The following is a 20,504-nucleotide window of genomic DNA, read 5'->3' as shown; positions in this document are numbered from 1 at the left end:
TCTCAGTGGTCGGTGTGCACCCTGTGAAAAAAATCTGGGACCTAGCGGTGCATTGTGGGAACGCCATGTTGTCAGTCCATTTTCACCATGCCTCTCGGTAAGAAGTTCCTCACTCCTCGGCGGATTGGAGGTCTTTTGTTCCCAAGTGATAGCTCTAACAGCGATGAAAATGTCAGTGACAGTGAATTCAAGGGTTTTCAAGTGAGTGTTACCGAAAAAAGTGCCCAGGATAACGTAAATAGTGACGAAAACCCAGATGACCCACAACCTTCGACCTCTGGTGCTGTGCCGGCTTGTTCACATTCACCTTCGCCTGTACCAGGACGAAAGAGGAAACTATTTGGTCGTGTACAACACCCTGATGATAGCAGTGATAGTGATAGTGATAGTGATAGTGATTTCAAGGTCATTGAAAGCAGTTCTAGTGACAGTGAGAGTGATTATTCCCCAGTGAAGCGCCAGTATGTACGACGTAGCATGCGGTCTGGTAGTGTTTCATATGTTGTTCCAAGGGGAAGGAGAAACTCTGGGAGCACATCCCGTGGCCCAACACCACGACCTGATAGTGAAGATGACGATATTGTAACGATGGGTATGAATGGTGACAGTGGGGGAGGGGGGCAGTGGTGGTGATAGTGAGGGTGGCACGGCCCATGTGGCACCATCACCGGGCCACGCTACTAGCCACGCGGCTGACTCAGCAGAACAACCAGCCTCACCCTACCCCACACTGCCACAACCTGCACCACCACAACCTGCACAGCCACAACCACGGTACAATATCCAGACCCCACCAGCAGACCGCATCTGGGATTGGCAGGACGGTGACGAGTTTGTTCCCAGTCCCCATGACTTTGATGAAACACAAAGTGGAATAAAGCCATCTTGTCCACTTGGGAACAATGCCAGTGAACTGGACTGCTTTGAGTTATTCTTCGATGAACCCCTGATGGACATCATTGTCAGGGAAACCAACACATACTGTGAATACACCATGGCAAATACAATTCTCTCACCAAAATCACGCGACAGGTTATATAAGATAAGAAATGTGTTTATGTACCTGAAACAAAAGTGCTGCATGTATTTTTATCCCTTCAGGAAGCTTGTTATTGATGAGTCCTTGATTTTATTCAAAGGAAGACTCATTCAAGCAATATATACCAAGCAAGAGGAAACGCTTTGGTATAAAGCTATTTGTACTGTGTGATTGCAGAAGTGGTCTTGTTTTAGATATTATTGTGTACACTGGCAGTAATACTTTGAGAGATACCATGAAGTTATTGGGTATCTCTGGTGATGTGGTTCGAACAATGATGGAACCATATCTTGGTAAGGGGCATATGTTATTTACTGATAACTGGTACACAAGCCCCTTACTCAGTGATTTCTTGCGAGTGAACTTGACAGACGTGTGTGGCACAGTGCGTGGTAATCGCAAACATATGCCAAGGTTCGACGCTGGCACTCGCAGAGGTGAGGTGCAAGCCTTTGCTGCCAATGACATCATGGCATTTCGGTGGCATGACAAACGTGATGTCACATTGTTGACATCAGTTCACACAAACGAAATGGTACCCAGTGGCAGGGACAACAGAGAGACCAATGAACCCATTCTAAAGCCTGCAGCTGTCATGGACTACAACCTCAATATGCGCTTAGTGGACAAATGTGACATGCAGATTGGGTTTGCAGACTGTGTACGCAAGAGTTATAAGTGGTATATCAAACTTTTTTTCCATCTTGTTGATATCTCTATGCTAAATGCTTATAACATATACAAGTTGAAGACCAACAAAACACCAAAATATGGTGAATTTTGCCTGTCAGTAATCAGACAAATAATTGCAAAGTACAAAGGAGCAACTCCTGCAATAGACCAGCGCCCACAGACGTCATCTCGTTTGAGGCCTGGTGATCACTACCCCATACAACTGCCTCCTACTACTGCCAAGAAAAATGCTCAGAAGAGGTGTTATGTATGTATGCATACCACAAAACGCCCACAAACACGCAGAGACACTCGTTTTATGTGTGAGGAGTGTGAAGTGCCCCTCTGCATATACCCATGTTTCAAAGAGTTCCACAAGCTGCAGCAGTTCTAGGAATGTGCTTAGTGACTGTACATATGTATATATATTATGGAACAGTAGTAATAAACATTGTTTTGTATTGTTTGTTTGTGTAAACAAAGTGTATACACAAACTAATAGTGATAAAGTTTGTTCTGTTATTGTGTTGTAAATAATGAGTGTATATTTGAACAATGCACCTTACATTGGTCTCACAGGCCACATAAGTTACCTGGAAAAGAAAAATATTGAAAAATGCAAGAAACCTTTGAATTAGAGTAAATAAAAGAATACCGGGTGGGCGGCAGTCGCCGCTGTTGCCATATGCACGTCGATTTCTGCAAACTTTGCGGCTCTATATCTCGGTAAGTACTGATGGCAAAAATTTTTTTTTAGGCTTAAAACACTAGTAAAAATATTCCTAACATTTTCATAAGAAAAAATAATTTTTTTTTTTTCGAATATTTGGCGACATAGAATGACAGTTTCAGAGAGGGCCCTGAAACAGTCAAAGGGTTAAAGGGGCTTCAAAAATTTTTGTTGAGCCTTTTGGTGTTGACAGTTTAATGGATTTTTTTTTACTGATGTGTTTGTATTGATAGCTTTATTTTTTAGCTGTACCTTGAGTGCTTCTAAGTAATTAACCCTTTGAGGGTTTCGGCCGTACTAGTACGGCTTACGACCCAGGGTTTTTGACGTACAGTGGTCCCTCGCTTTTCGTAGTTCCCGGCAATCGTAAATTTCGCCAATCATAGGGTTATTTTCGTATAAACATGGACTCGCTTTTCATAAGTTGACTTGCAAGTCGTAATTTGTCCCAGACGCGTACCCACGGCGTGAGCCGTGGCGGCAGCCAGTCTGGCATTGCTTACCAGTGAGCGAAGACCCCCTCACGTGCTCCAGCGAAATATTTCATAATATTCCATTTATTTTAGTGCTTGCAAGTACTAAATAACCTACCATGGCTCCAAAGAAAGCTCCTAGTGTCAAGCCTGTGGTAAAGAAGGTGAGAAATACGATAGAATTTAAGAAAAACATCATTGAACAATATGAAAGTGGTACAAGTGTGGCCGAACTGTCCAGGATGTATAAGAAGCCCTACACAACCTTATGTTCCATAGTGGCCAAGAAAAAGGAAATCAAGGACGCTGTTGTTGCAAAGGGGGTAACTATGCTGACAAAAATGAGATCACCAGTACTCGAAGAGGTTGAGAAGTTATTATTGGTGTGGATAAATGAGAAACAATTAGCAGGAGATACTCTTATGACTTCGATTATTTGTGAAAAGGCTAGGCAGTTGCATGAAGATTTGGTAAAGAAATTGCCTGCAAATAGTGGTGATATGAGTGAATTTAAGGCCAGCAAAGGCTGGTTTGAGAGATTTAAGAACCGTAGTGGCATACACAGTGTGGTAAGGCATGGTGAGGCTGCCAGTTCGGACCACAAGGCGGCTGAAAAATATGTGCATGAATTCCAGGAGTACATAGAGGCTGAAGGACTGAAACCTGAACAAGTGTTCAATTGTGACGAAACAGGCCTCATTTGGAAGAAAACGCCAAAGAGGACCTTCATTACACGAGAGGAAAAGGGACTGCCAGGACACAAGCCTATGAAAGACAGGCTGATGCTAACGTTCTGTGCTAATGCTAGTGGGAATTTTAAAGTGAAGCCATTACTAGTGTACCATTCTGAAAATCCCAGAGTGTTCAGGAAAAAACAATGTTATGAAGAGTAAATTGTGTGTGTTTTGGAAATCTAATAGTAAGGCATGGGTCACGAGGGAAATTTTCGTCGAGTGGTTCAATGAAGTTTTTGGCCCTAGTGTGAAGGAGTATCTCCTGGAAAAGAAATTGGATCTCAAGTGCCTGCTAGTAATGGATAATGCACCTGCTCATCCTCCAAACTTGGATGACCTAATTTTCAGAGGAGCTGCAAGAGCTTCAGCAGGAAGAGCAACACATCGCAGCTCAGAATCTTGCTGCAGAGGAGGAGAAAGAGAGATGGAGGAAGGTGCCTTCTTCAGAAATTAAAGAGATTTTTACTATGTGGGGTAAGATGGAAAGCTTTATGGAGAAACATCACCCTAACGAGGTTGTTGCAAGCCATATTGGCAACATGTACAGTGACAAAGTCTTGGGCCATTTTAGGGAAGTGTTGAAGAGACGCCAGAAACAGAGCTCTCTCCACGGTTATTTTGCGAGACAGGGCTCCATTGACTCTCAAGGTGGTCCTAGTGGCATTAAGAAACAGAGAAGAGAAGCAACCCCAGAAAAGCAATTGGTACCTGAGGTGTTGTTGGAAGGGGATTCCCCTTCCAAACTATAAACAGTCCACTCTCTCTCCTCCTCCAGTCTCCCATACACTAAGAAGAATCTCCAATAAAGGTAAGTGTTATGCTGTTAATGTTTCATTCATCATTTCCCATTGTATTGTTTATGTACTACATGTATATTTCATGTAAAAAATTTTTTTGTTTTAATACTTCTGGGTGTCAGGAACGGATTAATTGTATTTACATTATTTCTTATGGGGAAAATTGATTCACAAATCATAAATTTTGTTTATAGTAACGGCTCCAGGAACGGATTAATTACGAAAAACGAGGGACCACTGTACTAGTATGCCTAAATTCTAGCGCCCTCAAATCTAGTGGGAGAAAGCTGGTAGGCCTACATATGAAAGAATGGGTCTATGTTGTCAGTGTGCACAGTATAAAAAAAATCCTGCAGCACACAGTGCATAATGAGAAAAAAAAAACTGACCGTTTTTTTGGAATAAAACAGCAACTTTGCACTGTGTTTTCGTATGGTATTTATTGTTGTATTCTAGTTTTCGTGGTCTCATTTTATAGAATGGGAGACATATTACAGAAATTGAGATGATTTTGACTGGTTTTACGATGAAAAGTACCTTGAAATTGAGCTCAAAGTAACAGAAATGTTCGATTTTTACCAAAGTTCAAAAGTAAACAAATCATGCCAAGCGTCCAATACACATCAACTAGCGAGTCTAATATTCTTTCACAAGTGCGCTGATATTATTTATACCATTTTTTACACTAATGCAGTAGTCTGCATAACAGTAAATCTTCAATTTTTTGTGAGAATAAAAATTCAAAGTGGAAAGCAAAAGAACGTAAGAGGGGCCTTGAGACGTGACTAATGAACAGAGGAAATGTCATTTTAGTGCCAGGAATGTCTTTCTTGTTTATTCTGGACCCTATTCGGAAATTGGCATCTTTTGAAATTTGTGTGAAATTGGCAAAATTGCTTAATTCTGACCACTGTACTGGATAGTTGAAATCGGTAAATGGGTGGTTTCTTGCACTCATTCGATAGAAAAAAATGGATTTTTTTTTTTTCAACAAGTCGGCCGTCTCCCACCGAGGCAGGGTGACCCAAAAAAGAAAGAAAATCCCCAAAAAGAAAATACTTTCATCATCATTCAACACTTTCACCACATTCACACATTATCACTGCTTTTGCTGAGGTGCTCAGAATACAACAGTTTAGAAGCATATACATATAAAGATACACAACATATCCCTCCAAACTGCCAATATCCCAAACCCCTCCTTTAAAGTGCAGGCATTGTACTTCCCATTTCCAGGACTCAAGTCCGACTATATGAAAATAACCGGTTTCCCTGAATCCCTTCACTAAATATTACCCTGCTCACACTCCAACAGATCGTCAGGTCCCAAGTATCATTCGTCTCCATTCACTCCTATCTAACACGCTCATGCACGCTTGCTGGAAGTCCAAGCCCCTTGCCCACAAAACCTCCTTTACCCCCTCTTTCCAACCCTTTCGAGGACGACCCTTACCCCTCCTTCCTTCCCCTATAGATTTATATGCTTTCCATGTCATTCTACTTTGATCCATTCTCTCTAAATGACCAAACCACCTCAACAACCCCTCTTCTGCCCTCTGACTAATGCTTTTATTAACTCCACACTTTCTCCTAATTTCCACACTCCGAATTTTCTGCATAATATTTACACCACACATTGCCCTTAGACAGGACATCTCCACTGCCTCCAACCGTCTCCTCGCTGCTGCATTTACCACCCAAGCTTCACATCCATATAAGAGTGTTGATACTACTATATTTTCATACATTCCCTTTTTTGCCTCCATAGAAATATTCATGTTTTTTTTGTCGACTAGTACAGTGGAATTGGCCGAAAATGGGGCTCAAAGTGGGCAAAATCGCCGATGCATAAACATTGCCGAGACCGCTAACTTCGCGAGAGCATAATTCTGTAAGTTTTCCATCAAATTTCATACTTTTGGTGTCATTATTTTTTTTTTTTTAAAATTTGGCCGACCCTGAGAAAGAGTCTCGGAGAGGGCCTGTCGACCCTCAAAGGGTTAAGTAATTTATTTAGGCACAGATCCACATCAGTTCAATTATCATACATAGTGTAAATTACCTTGGATTTATTTAATATTACCAAGGGTGTTAAGTGATCTTGTACATCATAGCATTCTTCAGTTTAACACTTTTCTTCCTTGAGGTTCATTTTACCTATGTTGGGGGTATTTGAGTAAGAATGTCTGCATATTATGCCATGCTGATTTAATGATATACTAGGACTAGCATCATCAAGTTGTGGTGACAGTCTTTTTGGTTACAACTTAGGCTCTTTCTCATCACTAGTATACAATATATGTTATCATTTTAAGACAGTTCTACCAGAATGCCAAAATTTTAGCAAGCCTCTGTTTCACATTTATTCAAATTCCAATATTTGTGTTTTTTTATGCAGTATACAGATAATGTAGTTTACATGTAATAAAATTAGGCCACTAGCATGCAGTGCATTTCGGGCAGTACAGTACTGCTCCAGGTGGTTGCTGTCTACCAATGTAATATTGTAGAGATTTAATTTTAATATCGTATGTAAAGTTAATTAACGTATGTAATTACTTTCTTTGCAGTTTTTGAATCCAGGACTGTGGTTAAGGATGGAAAGAAGAATCCTTTGGCCAGTATAAATACTGGTGCCCCAATTACTCACATCACTTGCAGCTGTGATGGCCTCACACTCCTCGTGGTCATCCTTCACAATAATGTTCCACATGTCCTCTTCTATGAGATCCGGAACTTTGTGCCAGGTGTAAGTCTTAGTTCTCTTATCCCTTCAGTTCAAGGAGTAGGGGTGAATGTCTTGATGCAGGTAATGGGTTCTTGATCCCAAGAATTATAGCTAACTTGCTCTTCCTTTTTGAATCAAGCCTATTTATCTCCCAGTCTAGAGGTATTGTATGAATCCTAGAGGTTCACTGCTTCCTTATGAATGCATTATAATAGAAGTATCTTTGTCTTGTATAGAAAAATACCTAAAATAGCCTTGTGTATATTTTCTTAGCTCCATTTTAGTATGGCAGGGTATCACATTGCTAAAAGTAATTGCATTCTTGATGATGATGTGTCACTGTTCTATCTAATTTCCTAAAATGTAAGTTCAGTTGACTTGTGGCTTGTGGTACAGACTACTTGAATTCTCCTGATTGTGGGATAGACAGTTTATTTACTTCTGGGGTATGTCTTACCACACTACACTAAAGAAGTGCAAAGTACCACTAGTACGAGCCCTCAGTATTCTTTGGAGAAAGAGCTTAGATCTAGGTGAAATACTGTAGGCCTTAAAGAGTGCAGACATAGCTCCTTTGCATAAGGGAGATAGTAGAGCACTAGCTAAAAATTACAGCCCAGTGGCCCTAACTTCTCACATCATAAAAATCTTCAAAAGAGTGATGAGATGGCAGATTACAAATTTCATGGACCAACATAACCTGAGCCAGCATGGTTTTAGAGCAGGAGGATCATGCCTGTCACAGCTGCTGAACCATTATGACAGAATTATGGAGGCATTGGAAGAAGACCAAAATGCAGATGTGATTTACACAGATTTTGCAAAGGCATTGGACAAATGCAATCATGGAGTGATAGCACACAAAATGAGGGCCATGAGCATTATGGGGAAGGTAGGCAGATGGATTTTTGTGTTCCTAACACAGAACACAACAAGTAGTCGTAAACAGAGCAAGATCCAGCATCAGCAAGGTCAAAAGCTCAGTGCCCCAAGGCACTGTCCTGGCACCTCTGCTGTTTCTCATCCTTATAGCAGACATACATAATAACCCATCACACTTTTGTATCATCATTTGCAGTTGACACTAAAATAAGCATGAAAGTCACTACGGTAGAGGACACTGAAAAATTACAGGAAGACATCAGCAGGGTGGACAGTGGAGAACAACATGACGTTCCATGGTGATAAGTTCCAACTGCTTAGGTATGGAAAGAATGAAGAACTCAAAAGGAACACTATATACTAAACTCAAGAGGGTCACCAAATAGAATGAAAGGAGCACATAAAAGACCTGGAAATAATTATGTCAGCTGACCTTTCTTTTAACCCTTTCAGGGTTGGTGCTGTACATGTACGGCTTGAGAGCCAGGGTTGTTGCCGTACTTATACACCAAAATTCTAGTGCCTTCAAATCGAGCGGAAGAAAGGTGGTAGGCCTACATATGAAAGAATGGGTCTGCATGGTCATTGTGTGCAGTATAAAAAAAAAAATCCAGCAGCACAGTGCTTAATGAGAAAAAAAACTGACCGTGTTTTTGGTTTAAAACAGCGAATTTGCAGTGTATTTTCGTATGGTATTTATTGTTGTATTCTTGTTTTCTTGGTCTCATTTGATAGAATGGAAGATACGTATATTACAGAAATAGAGGTGATTTTGATTGGTTTCCAATAAAAAGTACCTCGAAATTGAGCTCAAAGTAGCGGAAATGTTTGATTTTTGCCGATGTTCAAGAATAAACAAGCATTAGCTTCCATCTCGATATTCTCCATATGTATGTTATAATGTTCAACTGTTGTGTACTTTGACATTGTATAGAATCAGCCCAGAGCCGTGCACCTGTCGCCTCTAGTTTTTATTAGCTGTATGTCGGGACACCATAAGCTAGCATCGCTGAGCTCTCAGTAGTATAAGTTACCAGTAGCATCAGTAATAATGACTAACTGACCGTTACTGATTCACTGCTGCGTGAATCACTGACTGTTATTCACTGACCATTACTGCTGACCTAGTATATTTTGAATGCCGCTCACCCTCCGAGGCACTCAGCAAAGTAGTTCAAGTAGAGATGTTAAGATAGACAGCAGGTCAGGCTTTGCGCTCCCCATATACAGTGGACCCCCGCATACCGATGGCACCACATAGCGATTAATCCGCATACCGCTTGCTTTAATCGCAAAAATTTTGCCTCGCATACCGCTTAAAAACCCGCTCACCGATTTTCGTCCGAGACGCGTCCAATGTGCGCCCTCAGCCAGCCTCACATGTGCTGCCCGTGCCATTGTTTACCAGCCAGCCTCCGCGGTAACATTCAAGCATACAATCGGAATATTTCGTATTATTACAGTGTTTTCGGTGCTGTTTCTGGAAAATAAGTGACCATGGGCCCCAAGAAAGCTTCTAGTGCCAACCCTACACCAATAAGGGTGAGAATTCCAATAGAAATGAAGAAAGAGATCATTGATAAGTATGAAAGTGGAGTGCGTATCGCCGACCTGGTCAGGTTGTACAAGAAACCCCAATCAACCATCGCTACTATTGTGGGCACCAGAAAGGCAATCAAGGAAGCTGTTCTTGCCAAAGGTTTAACTGTGTTTTCGAAACAAAGATCGCAAGTGATGGAAGATGTTGAGAGACTCTTATTGGTGTGGATAAATGAAAAACAGCTAGCAGGAGATAGCATCTCTCAAGTGATCATAAGCGAAAAGGCTAGGAAGTTGCATCAGGATTTAATTAAAAAAATGCCTGCAACTAGTGCTGATGTGAGTGAATTTAAGGCCAGCAAAGGTTGGTTTGAGAGATTTAAGAAGCGTAGTGGCATACATAGTGTGATAAGGCATTGTGAGGCTGCCAGTTCGGACCACAAAGCGGCTGAAAAATATGTGCATGAATTCAAGGAGTACATAGAGACTGAAGGACTGAAACCTGAACAAGTGTTTAATTGTGATGAAACAGGCCTGTTTTGGAAGAAAATGCCAAGCAGGACCTACATTACTCAGGAGGAAAAGGCACTCCCAGGACATAAGCCTATGAAAGACAGGCTTACTTTGTTGATGTGTTCCAATGCTAGTGGTGATTGCAAAGTTAAGCCTTTATTAGTGTATCACTCTGAAACTCCCAGAGCGTTCAGGCAAAAGAATGTCCTCAAGGATAATTTGTGTGTGCTGTGGAGGGCAAACAGTAAGGCATGGGTCACTAGGGACTTTTTCTATAACTGGTTACACCATGCATTTGCCCCCAATGTGAAAGATTACCTAACTGAAAAGAAATTAGAACTTAAGTGCCTCCTGGTGTTAGACAATGCCCCTGGTCATCCTACAGACGTGGCAGAGCGACTTTATGGGGACATGAGCTTCATTAAGGTGAAGTTTTTGCCTCCTAATACCACTCCTCTCCTGCAGCCCATGGACCAGCAGGTTATTGCAAACTTCAAAAAACTGTACACAAAAGCTCTGTTTGAAAGGTGCTTTGTAGTGACCTCAGAAACTCAACTGACTCTAAGAGAGTTTTGGAGAGAGCACTTTAATATCCTCAATTGTGTAAACCTTATAGGTAAGGCTTGGGAGGGAGTGACTAAGAAGACCTTGAACTCTGCTTGGAAGAAACTGTGGCCAGAATGTGTAGACAAAAGGGATTTTGAAGGGTTTGAGGCTAACCCTGAGAGGATTATGCCAGTTGAGGAATCCATTGTGGCATTGGGAAAGTCCTTGGGGTTGGAGGTTAGTGGGGAGGATGTGGAAGAGTTGGTGGAGGAGGACAATGAAGAACTAACCACTGATGAGCTGATAGATCAACTTCAAGAGCAAGAGGCCAGACCTGAGAAAACTGGTTCAGAGGAGGGGAGAGAGAAATTGAAGAAGTTGCCTACTACAAAGATTAAGGAAATGTGTGCGAAGTGGCTTGAAGTGCAAACCTTTTTTGATGAAAATCACCCTCACACAGCTATTGCAAGCCGTGCTGGTGATTATTACACTGACAATGTTGTGAAACACTTTAGGGAAGTCATAAAGGAACGAGAGGTACAGGCCACTATGGACAGATATGTTGTGCGAAAGAAGTCCAGTGACTCTGAAGCTGGTCCTAGTGGCATTAAAAGAAGAAGGGAAGTAACCCCAGAAAAGGACTCGACACCTCAAGTCTTAATGGAAGGGGATTCCCCTTCTAAACACTAACACTCTCTCTCCCCTCCTCCCATCCCATCAATCATCACCAGATCTTCAATAAAAGTAAGTGTCATGTAATTGTGCATGCCTTTTTCAGTTTGTGTGTACTAAAATTAACATTTCATGTGGTAAAAAAATTTTTTTTTTCATACTTTTGGGTGTCTTGCACGGATTAATTTTATTTCCATTATTTCTTATGGGGAAAATTCATTCACATAGCGATTATTTCGCATAACAATTACCCCTCTTGCACGGATTAAAATCGGTATGCGGGGGTCCACTGTACATGTATTCCATCCAATATACAGTGGACCCCCAGTATACGATATTAATCCGTTCCTGAGAGCTCATCGTATGCCAAAATTATCGGAAGGCGAATTAATTTTCCCCATAAGAAATAATGGAAATCAAACTAATCCGTGCAAGACACCCAAAACTACTGTGAAAAAAAAGTTTTACCACATGAAATATTAAGTTTAATGCACACAAACTGAAGAAGACATGGACAGTTAGTAGTACTCTACTAACAATAGAATACATGAGACTTGCCTTTAATGAAGATCTGGTGATGATTGATGGGATGGGAGAAGGGGAGAGTGTCGAACTTATTGTTTAGAAGGGGAATCCCCTTCCATTAGGACTTGAGGTAGCAAGTCCTTTTTCGGGGTTACTTCCCTTCTTCTTTTAATGCCACTGGGACCAGCTTGAGAGTCACTGGACCTCTGTCGCATAACAAATCTGTCCATAGAGCTCTGTACCTCCCGTTCCTTTACGATTTGTATAAAATGGGCCACAACATTGTCATTGTAATAGTCACCAATACGGCTTGCAATAGCTGTGTAAGGGTGACTCAAGAAATCATAATGACACGATTGCAGTGAAGGGACTTGAGCTAGAGTTCGTCACGGCCCCGCTAGCTGGAGATTCGTCTGTAAAAACTTGCATTTGTGGTCACAGTGGTGCCTGTGCTAACCTTCCTATGGTGTAGAAATATACCTAGTTGGATGAATCTTATTGTGGCTAGCTGGTCTAGTGGCTAACGCGACGGGCTGGAGTTTTGAGACTCTATGACCGCGGGTTCAATCCCGGCCGGGGGTATGGTCTGTGTAAGGGTGATTTTCATCCATAAAGGTTTGCAGTTCAACCCACTTTGCACACATTTCCTTAATTTTTGAAGTAGGCACAATGGATTCCACAACTGGCATAGGCTTCTCAGGGTTAGCCCCAAACCCTTCAAAATCTTTCTTAATTTCCATACTAATTCTCACCCTTTTTACCACAGGGTTGGCACTAGAAGCTTTCTTGGGGCCCATGGTGACTTATTTTGCAGAAACAAGCACCAAAAACGCTGTGATAATATGAAATGTACCAAATGTGTGCTTAGATGCGAGCACACTGGCTAGCTTGTAAACACTGGCACTCACGTGGACGCGTCCCGGACGAATCGCGTGTGGCGGGTTTTTTAACGAGTGGCGAGACAAAATTTTGGCTTTAAAATGTATCGAATACCGAATTTAACGTATACCGATGCCATCGAATACCGGGGGTCCACTGTACTAGAACATCCAACGTGAGTGTTTTTTTTTTACCCAGTCCATGTTTCGAACCCCACATGACAAAATTGCCAATTTCTGACCACTTTATTGGGTAGTTGAAATTGGTAAATGAGTAGTATCTTTTGCTCAGTTGATAGAACAAATTGAGTTCTAGCGAAATAGCTACGATTTTAGTTGACTGGAACAATGGAATTGGCTGAAAATAGGGCTCAAAGTGGGCGAATATCAAATACAGTGGACCCCCGCATAACGATCATCTCCCAATGCGACCAATTATGCAAGTGTATTTATGTAAGTGCGTTTGTACGTGTATGTTTGGGGGTCTGAAATGGACTAATCTACTTCACAATATTCCTTATGGGAACAAATTCGGTCAGTACTGGCACCTGAACATACTTCTGGAATGAAAAAATATCGTTAACCGGGGGTCCACTGTATAGTTATATCACCAATGAGTAAATATCGCTGATATCGCTAATTTTGCAAGAGCATAATTTCATAATTTTCCATCAGATTTTGTACTTTTGGTGTCATTACCATCGAGAAAAGATTCTCTATCATTTCATTAGGAAAAATAATTTTTGTTTTAAATTTTTCAACCCTAACCCTTTGACTGTCGCAGGCCCCTTTCTGAAACTGTCATTCTATGCCGCAAAATATTCAGAAAAAAAAATTATTTATTACCAAAATGTTAGGATTATTTTACTGAGTGTTTTAAGCCTAAAAAAATTTTTTTATCATTACTTACCAAGATACAGAGGCGCAAAGTTGGCAGAAAAGGAGTGGTGTATGGCAACAGCGGCGAATGCCACCCATCCGGTATTCTTTTATTTACTCCAGTTCGAAGGTTTCTTGTATTTTCCAATATTTTTCTTTTCTAAGTAACTTATGTGGCCTGTGAGACCAAAGTAAGGTGCATTGCTCAAATATACACTCATTGTTTACAACACAATAACTGAACAAACTTTATCACTATTAGTTTGTGTATACACTTTGCTTACACAAACAAACAATACAAAACAATGTTTATTACTATTGTTCCATAATATATATATACATATGTACAGTCACTGAACACTCTCCTAGAACTGCTGCAGCTTGTGGAACTCTTTGAAACATGGGTATATGCAGAGGGGCACTTGACACTCCTCACACATAAAACGAGTGTCTCTGCATGTTTGTGGGCGTTTTCTGGTATGTCCACATACAAAACAACTCTTCTGAGCATTTTTCTTGAAAGCAGTAGGAGGCAGTTGTATGGGGTAGTGATCACCAGTCCTCAAACGAGATGGCGTGTGTTGGTGATTTCGTGGGCGCTGGTCTATTGCAGGTGTTGCTCCTTGGTATTTGGCAATTATTTGTCTTATGACTAACAAACAAAATTCACCATATTTTGGTTTGTTGTTGGTCCTCAGCTTGTAATGTTATAAGCATTTAGCATGGAAATATCAAGATGGAAAAAAAGTTTTATATACCACTTATAACTCTTGTGTACACAATCAGCAAACCCAATCTGCATGTCATATTTGGCCACTAAGTGCATATTGAGGTTGTAGTCCATGACAGCTGCAGGTTTTAGAATGGGTTCATTGGTCTCTCTATTGTGCCTGCCAGTATGTGCCATTTCGTTTCGGTGAACTGATGTCAACAATGTGACATCACGTTTGTCATGCCACCGAAATGCCATGATGTCATTGGCAGCAGAGGCTTGCAAATCACCTCTGCGAGTGCCATCATTGAACCTTGGCATATGTTTACGATTACCACGCACTGTGCCACACATGTCTGTCAGCTTCACTCGCAAGAAATCACTGAGTATGGGGCTTGTGTACCAGTTATCAGTAAATAATATAGTATGCCCCTTACCAAGATATGGTTCCATCATTGTTTGAACCACATCACCAGAGATACCCAATAACTTCCTAGTATCTCTCAATGTATTACTGCCAGTGTGCACAATGATATCCAAAACGAGACCACTTTTGCAATCACACATTACAAATAACTTTATACCAAAGCTTTTCCTCTTGCTTGGTATGTATTGCTTGATTGAGAGTCTTCCTTTGAATAAAATCAAAGACTCCTCAATAACAAGCTTCCTGAAGGGATAAAAATACATGCAACACTTCTGTTTCAGGTACATAAACACATTTCTGATCTTATATAACCTGTCGCTTCTGTCAGGCCTTGTTTTGTCAGAAAAGTGTAACATATGTAACAGTATCAAGAAACGATTCACACCTATAACGTCACTAAAACCTGGGGTTGAAATTAGGCATTCTGTTGCCCAGTATGTGGTGACAGTGTGCTTATACACATGTGGCATAAGCATTATTGTGGCAAAAAACAGGTACATCTCTGCCACAGTTGTGTCCTTCCACTGGTGTAGCCGTGATCTTTGTGAGAGAATTGTATTTGCCATGGTGTACTCATAGTATGCGTTGGTTTCCCTGACAATAATGTCCATCAGGGTTTCATCGAAGAATAATTGAAAGCATTCCAGTTCAATAGCATTGTTCCCAAGTGTACACGATGGCCGTATTCCACTTCGTGTTTCATCAAAGTCATGGGGACTGGGAACAAACTCGTCACCTTCCTGCCAGTCCCAGATGTGGTCTGCTGGTGGGTTCTGGATATTGAAACGTGGTTGTGCAGGTTGTGATTGTGCAGGTTGTGGGAGTGTGGAGTTGGGTGAGGCTGGTTGTGCAGAGTCAGCAGTGTGGGTAGTAGCGTGGCCCGCTGCCGGTGCCACATGACTCATGTCACCATCACTATCACCACCACCATCACAACCACCACCACCACCACCTGCTGCCTCACTCACATCATTCATACCCATCGTAACAATATCGTCATCTTCACCATCAGGTCGTGGTGTAGGGCCACAGGATGTGCTCCGAGATTTATTTCTTCCCCTTGGAACAGCATGTGAAACACTACCAGACTGCATGCTACGTCGTATATTCTGTCGCTTCACTGGGGAATATTCAGCCTCGCTGTCACAACTATAACTGCTTTCAATAACTTAGAAATCACTATTACTTTCACTGCTCACATCTGAGTCTTGTACACAGGCAAATAGTTTCCTCTTTCGTCCTGTACAGGTGAACGTGAACGATCCAGCCCAGCACCAGAGGTGGAAGGTCGTGGGTCATCTGGGTTTTCATCACTAACTACATTATCCTGGGCACTTTTTTTGGTCACACCCACTTGAAAACCATGGAATTCACTTTCGCTGACACTTTCATCGCTGTTAGAGCTATCGCTTGGGAACAAAAGACCTCCAATCTGCCGAGGAGTGAGGAACTTACTGCGAGGCATGGTGAAAATGGACTACCAAGATGGCGTTCCCACAATGCACCACTGAGTCCCAGTTTTTTTTCACAGGGTGCACACCCACCACTGAGACCCATTCTCTCTCATGTAGGCCTACCAGCTTTCTCCTGCTTGATTTGAAGCCGCTAGAATTTATGCATATAAATACGTCAGAAACAGTGGCGCGTAAGACGTATATATACGACGTAAACAGTCAAAGGGCTAAGAACAAGTTCAGGATCGGGGGTCTCGACCCTGAAAGGGTTAAGGAACATAACAAGACAAAGATCATGACAGCCAGGAAGGTGACAGGGTGGATAATGAGAACTTTCAAAATGAAGGAAACATGCCAATGGTGATACTCTTCAAATTGCTAGTGCTCCCTCATTTAGAATGTTGAGAGATCATTTACAGTTCTCATTGAGCCAGTAAAGCATCTAAATTACTGGGAACACCTTCAAGTCTTGAACATGTACTCATTGGAGCGGAGGAGAGAGAGATACATGATAATATACGCCTGGAAAGTACTCGAGGGCCTGGTCCCAAATCTGCACACTGCCATAAAAACATACTGGAGTTAGAGATATGGGAGGAAGTGTAAAATAAACCCAATGAGGAGCAGGGGTGTGGTGGGGACAATAAGGAAACGCTGTATCAACATCCGGGGTCCCAGACTATTCAGCATTTTACCAGAAGATATCAGAAACACGGCTGGAACAATTTAGAATCTTTCAAGAGGAAACTGGACAAGTATCTTCAACAGGTGCCAGATCAACCAGGCTGTGATGGATATGTGGGGCACCAGGCCTTCAGCAGCAACAGCCTGGTTGATCAGGCAAGCACTGGACGAGCCTGCCCCATGGCCGGGCTCCGAGAGTAGTTAAACTCTCGAAACTCTTCAAAGGTATATCAAAAGGTATCTTTGTTAACTACCAGGAGAAAATCCCTGTAACAAGGGTACAGTGAGGCTGGTAAAATGCTCTTAATCCAAAGAATTAGAGCCATCCTCCCTTTCCTTGGATTGAACTTGATTGCCTCCCATTCTGCCAAGTACACGTACTCAGTGATTCCAACAAGCTTAGCACTCCCACAAATGTAATAACAGGTGAAAATGCCTTGAGGAGGTTATTATCTGGGTTTTAGACATCATTGTTCTATAAAACTGTGGTGCCTTCATCACTTCAAATATGCTTGCCTGTACTATTTTAAAACATTCTGTGGAATCATACCCATGCAGATAAAGGTGACTATTGCCTTAAAGCAAATCATAGCCTTTTTTTTTTTTTTTTTTTTTAGCTTGCCAGTTCATATAAAAAATTAAAAATATGTTTACACTATCATTATTAAGTGTGCAATAGCACTAGGCCAAAAAGAGATTCAAAATTAAAAAATAAATAAAAAAAATTGGCATAGTTAATTTGCTCATCACTGCCAAAAATAATAAATACGAATATACAGTGGACCCTCGGCTAATGCCTTTAATCCATTCCAGATAGCTTAGCCTTTAACCAATTTAGCCTTAATCGAATTAATTTTCCCCATAAGAAATAATGGAAATCCAGTTAATCCGTTCCAGACACCCAAAAGTATTAAACAAAATAATTTTTTTACATGAAATATACATTTTCCTACACAGAAAACTATGATACATGAAGAATAAAACAATAATAACTTCACACTTACTTTTAATGTGGCTTGTTGATGACTGATGAGATGGGAGGAGGGCAGAGGATGAAGGTGTTCTAGTGTTTGGAAGGGGAATCCCCTTCCATAAAGACTTAAGGTAACAAGTCCTTTTCTGGCTTGTGTCCTGGGAGTGCCTTTTCCTCCTGAGTAATGTAGGTCCTGTTTGGCATTTTCTTCCTAAACAGGCCTGTTTCATCACATTTGAACACTTGTTGGGGTTTTAATTTTTCAGCCTCTATGTACCCCTTAAAGTCCTGCACATATTTTTCAGCCGTTTTTTTGTCAGAACTGGCAGCCTCACCATGCCTTATTATACCATACCACCATCACAACCGCTACCACCCTCTACCACCATTGCTACCACCCACTACCACCACTCTCTACCACCACCCTCTACCACCACCACTTCAACCCTCTACCACCACCACTTCAACCCTCTACCACCATCACTACCACCCTCTACCACCATCACAACCACCACCACTTTCGTATTTTTCTACAAACCTTTTCTTAAATTATATGCGTTTCTCACATTCTTTACCATAAGGCTGGCACTAGAAGCTTTCTTGGGGCCCATGGTGGCTTATTTAGCAGTTACAAGCACCAAAAACAATGGAATAATACAAAATACATCTCGTGTACACGCGGAATTGTCCTCACTGGCTTTGTAAACAATGGCACACTGGCTGGTACACGGAGTGAGTGGCTGGGCCTGCTCATGGTGCCGTGCCAACATGTTTGGGATGAAAGCTCTTAACCAAGTTTTTTGGTGTTAACCAAGCCAATTTTTTTACGGCAGAGCGAGGTGTTAGCCGAATTTGGCATTAGCTGATGCAGGCATTAGCCGTATTAGTGAAGCGCCGTAAAATAAAGCACCATATTAGCGAAGTATGCCTATACTTAGACCCCCCGACTCCATAACATCCCGTTTCTTACTCTACACCCCCACTGCTCACTCAGTATTTTGGATATTGCCTTCACTTCTATCATTTGACCTAACCTTCCTAGCACCTGACTGTTGGCTTTCATAAGGAAGGAGTGCCAGGCACTCTCCCTAACTCATTAAACCCCACACAGGTGAAATATTTTAATAAAGGCTTGCTCTGTCTGTGTGTCTGATTTACTATGTGTTGCCTTTCTACCTTTTAATACAGACTGGTGGAAATGGTTAATATTTAATATTCAACAAATTGTCTGTGGTACCATATTTTTAGGTTAATGCTCTGCATATTTTTAACTTGCAGTGTGGAAATCAAGTGCCGTTTGTGAGTACATCACTGAGTACAGTTAGTGGAGCCCGGGTACAGGGACTTGCATGGAACCCTCTTGACCCTTGTGGTGTTGCTATAGCAGCATCACCAGGCACACTTTCAATCATCTCACTTAAGGAGAATGAAGTAGATGTTAAATCCAAGGAAATTCAAGCTCGGTAAGTAATACATGATATTTTTGTATACAGCAGATAAAAAAAAAAAGTCTGGATTACATAATGCTGCACAAATGTATTTGGAAGTGGGTCTAACAAAATATTTACAAACATTCCAAGTTTAGATCCCATTCATATTTGATACTGAGACACCTAACTACCTTATGTACTAAAGTTTTCAAACTGCTAATGTAGAAGTGAAAGTTGTATACTGTATTATATTTTTCAATTCTTTATTATATTTTCCTTAAATATTATTTTAATTGTAAGTACAGTATTTTGTTTACATCTTTATGACCTTAAACTTCAGAATTGAAAAGTTTTTTTAATAAAGTTCCTATTAAGACAAAGATACTAGCTATGATGTCTTTTTAACATGTGATGAACACTTGTCATAGTTGAGAGAAAACCCACATGTTGGCAGTAAAGCATAGACATTGGGTGTATATTTTGAGTGCATCTAAGATCCTGAAGGGGATCTCAATTGGAGGTGGACATACTTTATACAGCCACTCTTTAATGTGCTTTACTTGTAACATGTGGACACTCTACACACTAGCCATGTACAGTATATCAAACTTTGATCCTGGTAATTGTATTTAATTTTTTTCAGTGCCGTAGGATGGTCTCCAAAGGGAAAGCAATTAACAGTAGGTTTAGCTGATGGTACTTTGGAGTTATTTAAACCTGATCTGACTCCAGTACGCACTGTATCAAAGCCACCCATGGATGACATTGGCTCAGTTCTCAGCATTACTTGGTTTACCAACACAGAATTTTTCATTGGCTATAAGATAGAATCTGAGGAAGGTGGACATGGTATGTAAACATGTTTCAAACAGATACATTGTTAATAGAGTGGAATATAGGTGTATTTATTCTATAACTAGTAGATACTCAACCATTTTGGGGTGGGTCCCATTGTACTACGTTTTTTGAAGTGCGGGTCGGTTTCATAGTACTATGCTGTGAGTTCAGCTCACTTGGATAAGCTGCGAGTGATAAATTTGGGTCTAGATATGGGAGGATAGGTCTGTGTGGTAAGTGTGCACCATATAAAAAAAAATCCTCCAGCAAGCAGTGCATAATGGGGAAAAAACCGTGACTGTGTTTTTGGTTTGTATGGTTGTATTCTCAGTTTCTTGGTCTCATTTGATAGAATAGAAGATTTATTACAGAAATTGAGA

At 41.1% G+C, this 20,504-nt stretch overlaps 1 protein-coding gene across 4 annotated transcripts in view; it reads left to right on the top strand.

Annotated features, from left to right (window-relative positions):
* Positions 1–20,504, top strand: part of LOC128687488 (nuclear pore complex protein Nup214) — a 147,393-nt gene that overhangs the window by 455 nt on the left and 126,434 nt on the right. For 3 of the 4 annotated variants that reach the window (XR_011391858.1, XM_053774953.2, XM_070083915.1), the window contains exons 2-4: positions 7,016–7,194; positions 19,136–19,320; positions 19,931–20,136. Coding sequence is in view for 3 of the 4 variants with exons in the window: in XM_053774953.2 (XP_053630928.2) it covers positions 20,043–20,136 (94 nt within the window). In the remaining variant the exon portion in view is untranslated. Of the gene's footprint in view, positions 1–7,015; positions 7,195–19,135; positions 19,321–19,930; positions 20,137–20,504 lie in introns of those variants that run through there. The other variant, XM_070083914.1, reaches the window with a different exon arrangement.

Source organism: Cherax quadricarinatus, chromosome 11, assembly GCF_038502225.1.
Source record: "Cherax quadricarinatus isolate ZL_2023a chromosome 11, ASM3850222v1, whole genome shotgun sequence".
In the NCBI taxonomy this organism is placed as follows: Eukaryota; Metazoa; Arthropoda; class Malacostraca; order Decapoda; family Parastacidae; genus Cherax; species Cherax quadricarinatus.
Note: the sequence above shows the minus strand (reverse complement) of the source record. Positions and strands in the feature narration are given on the sequence as shown.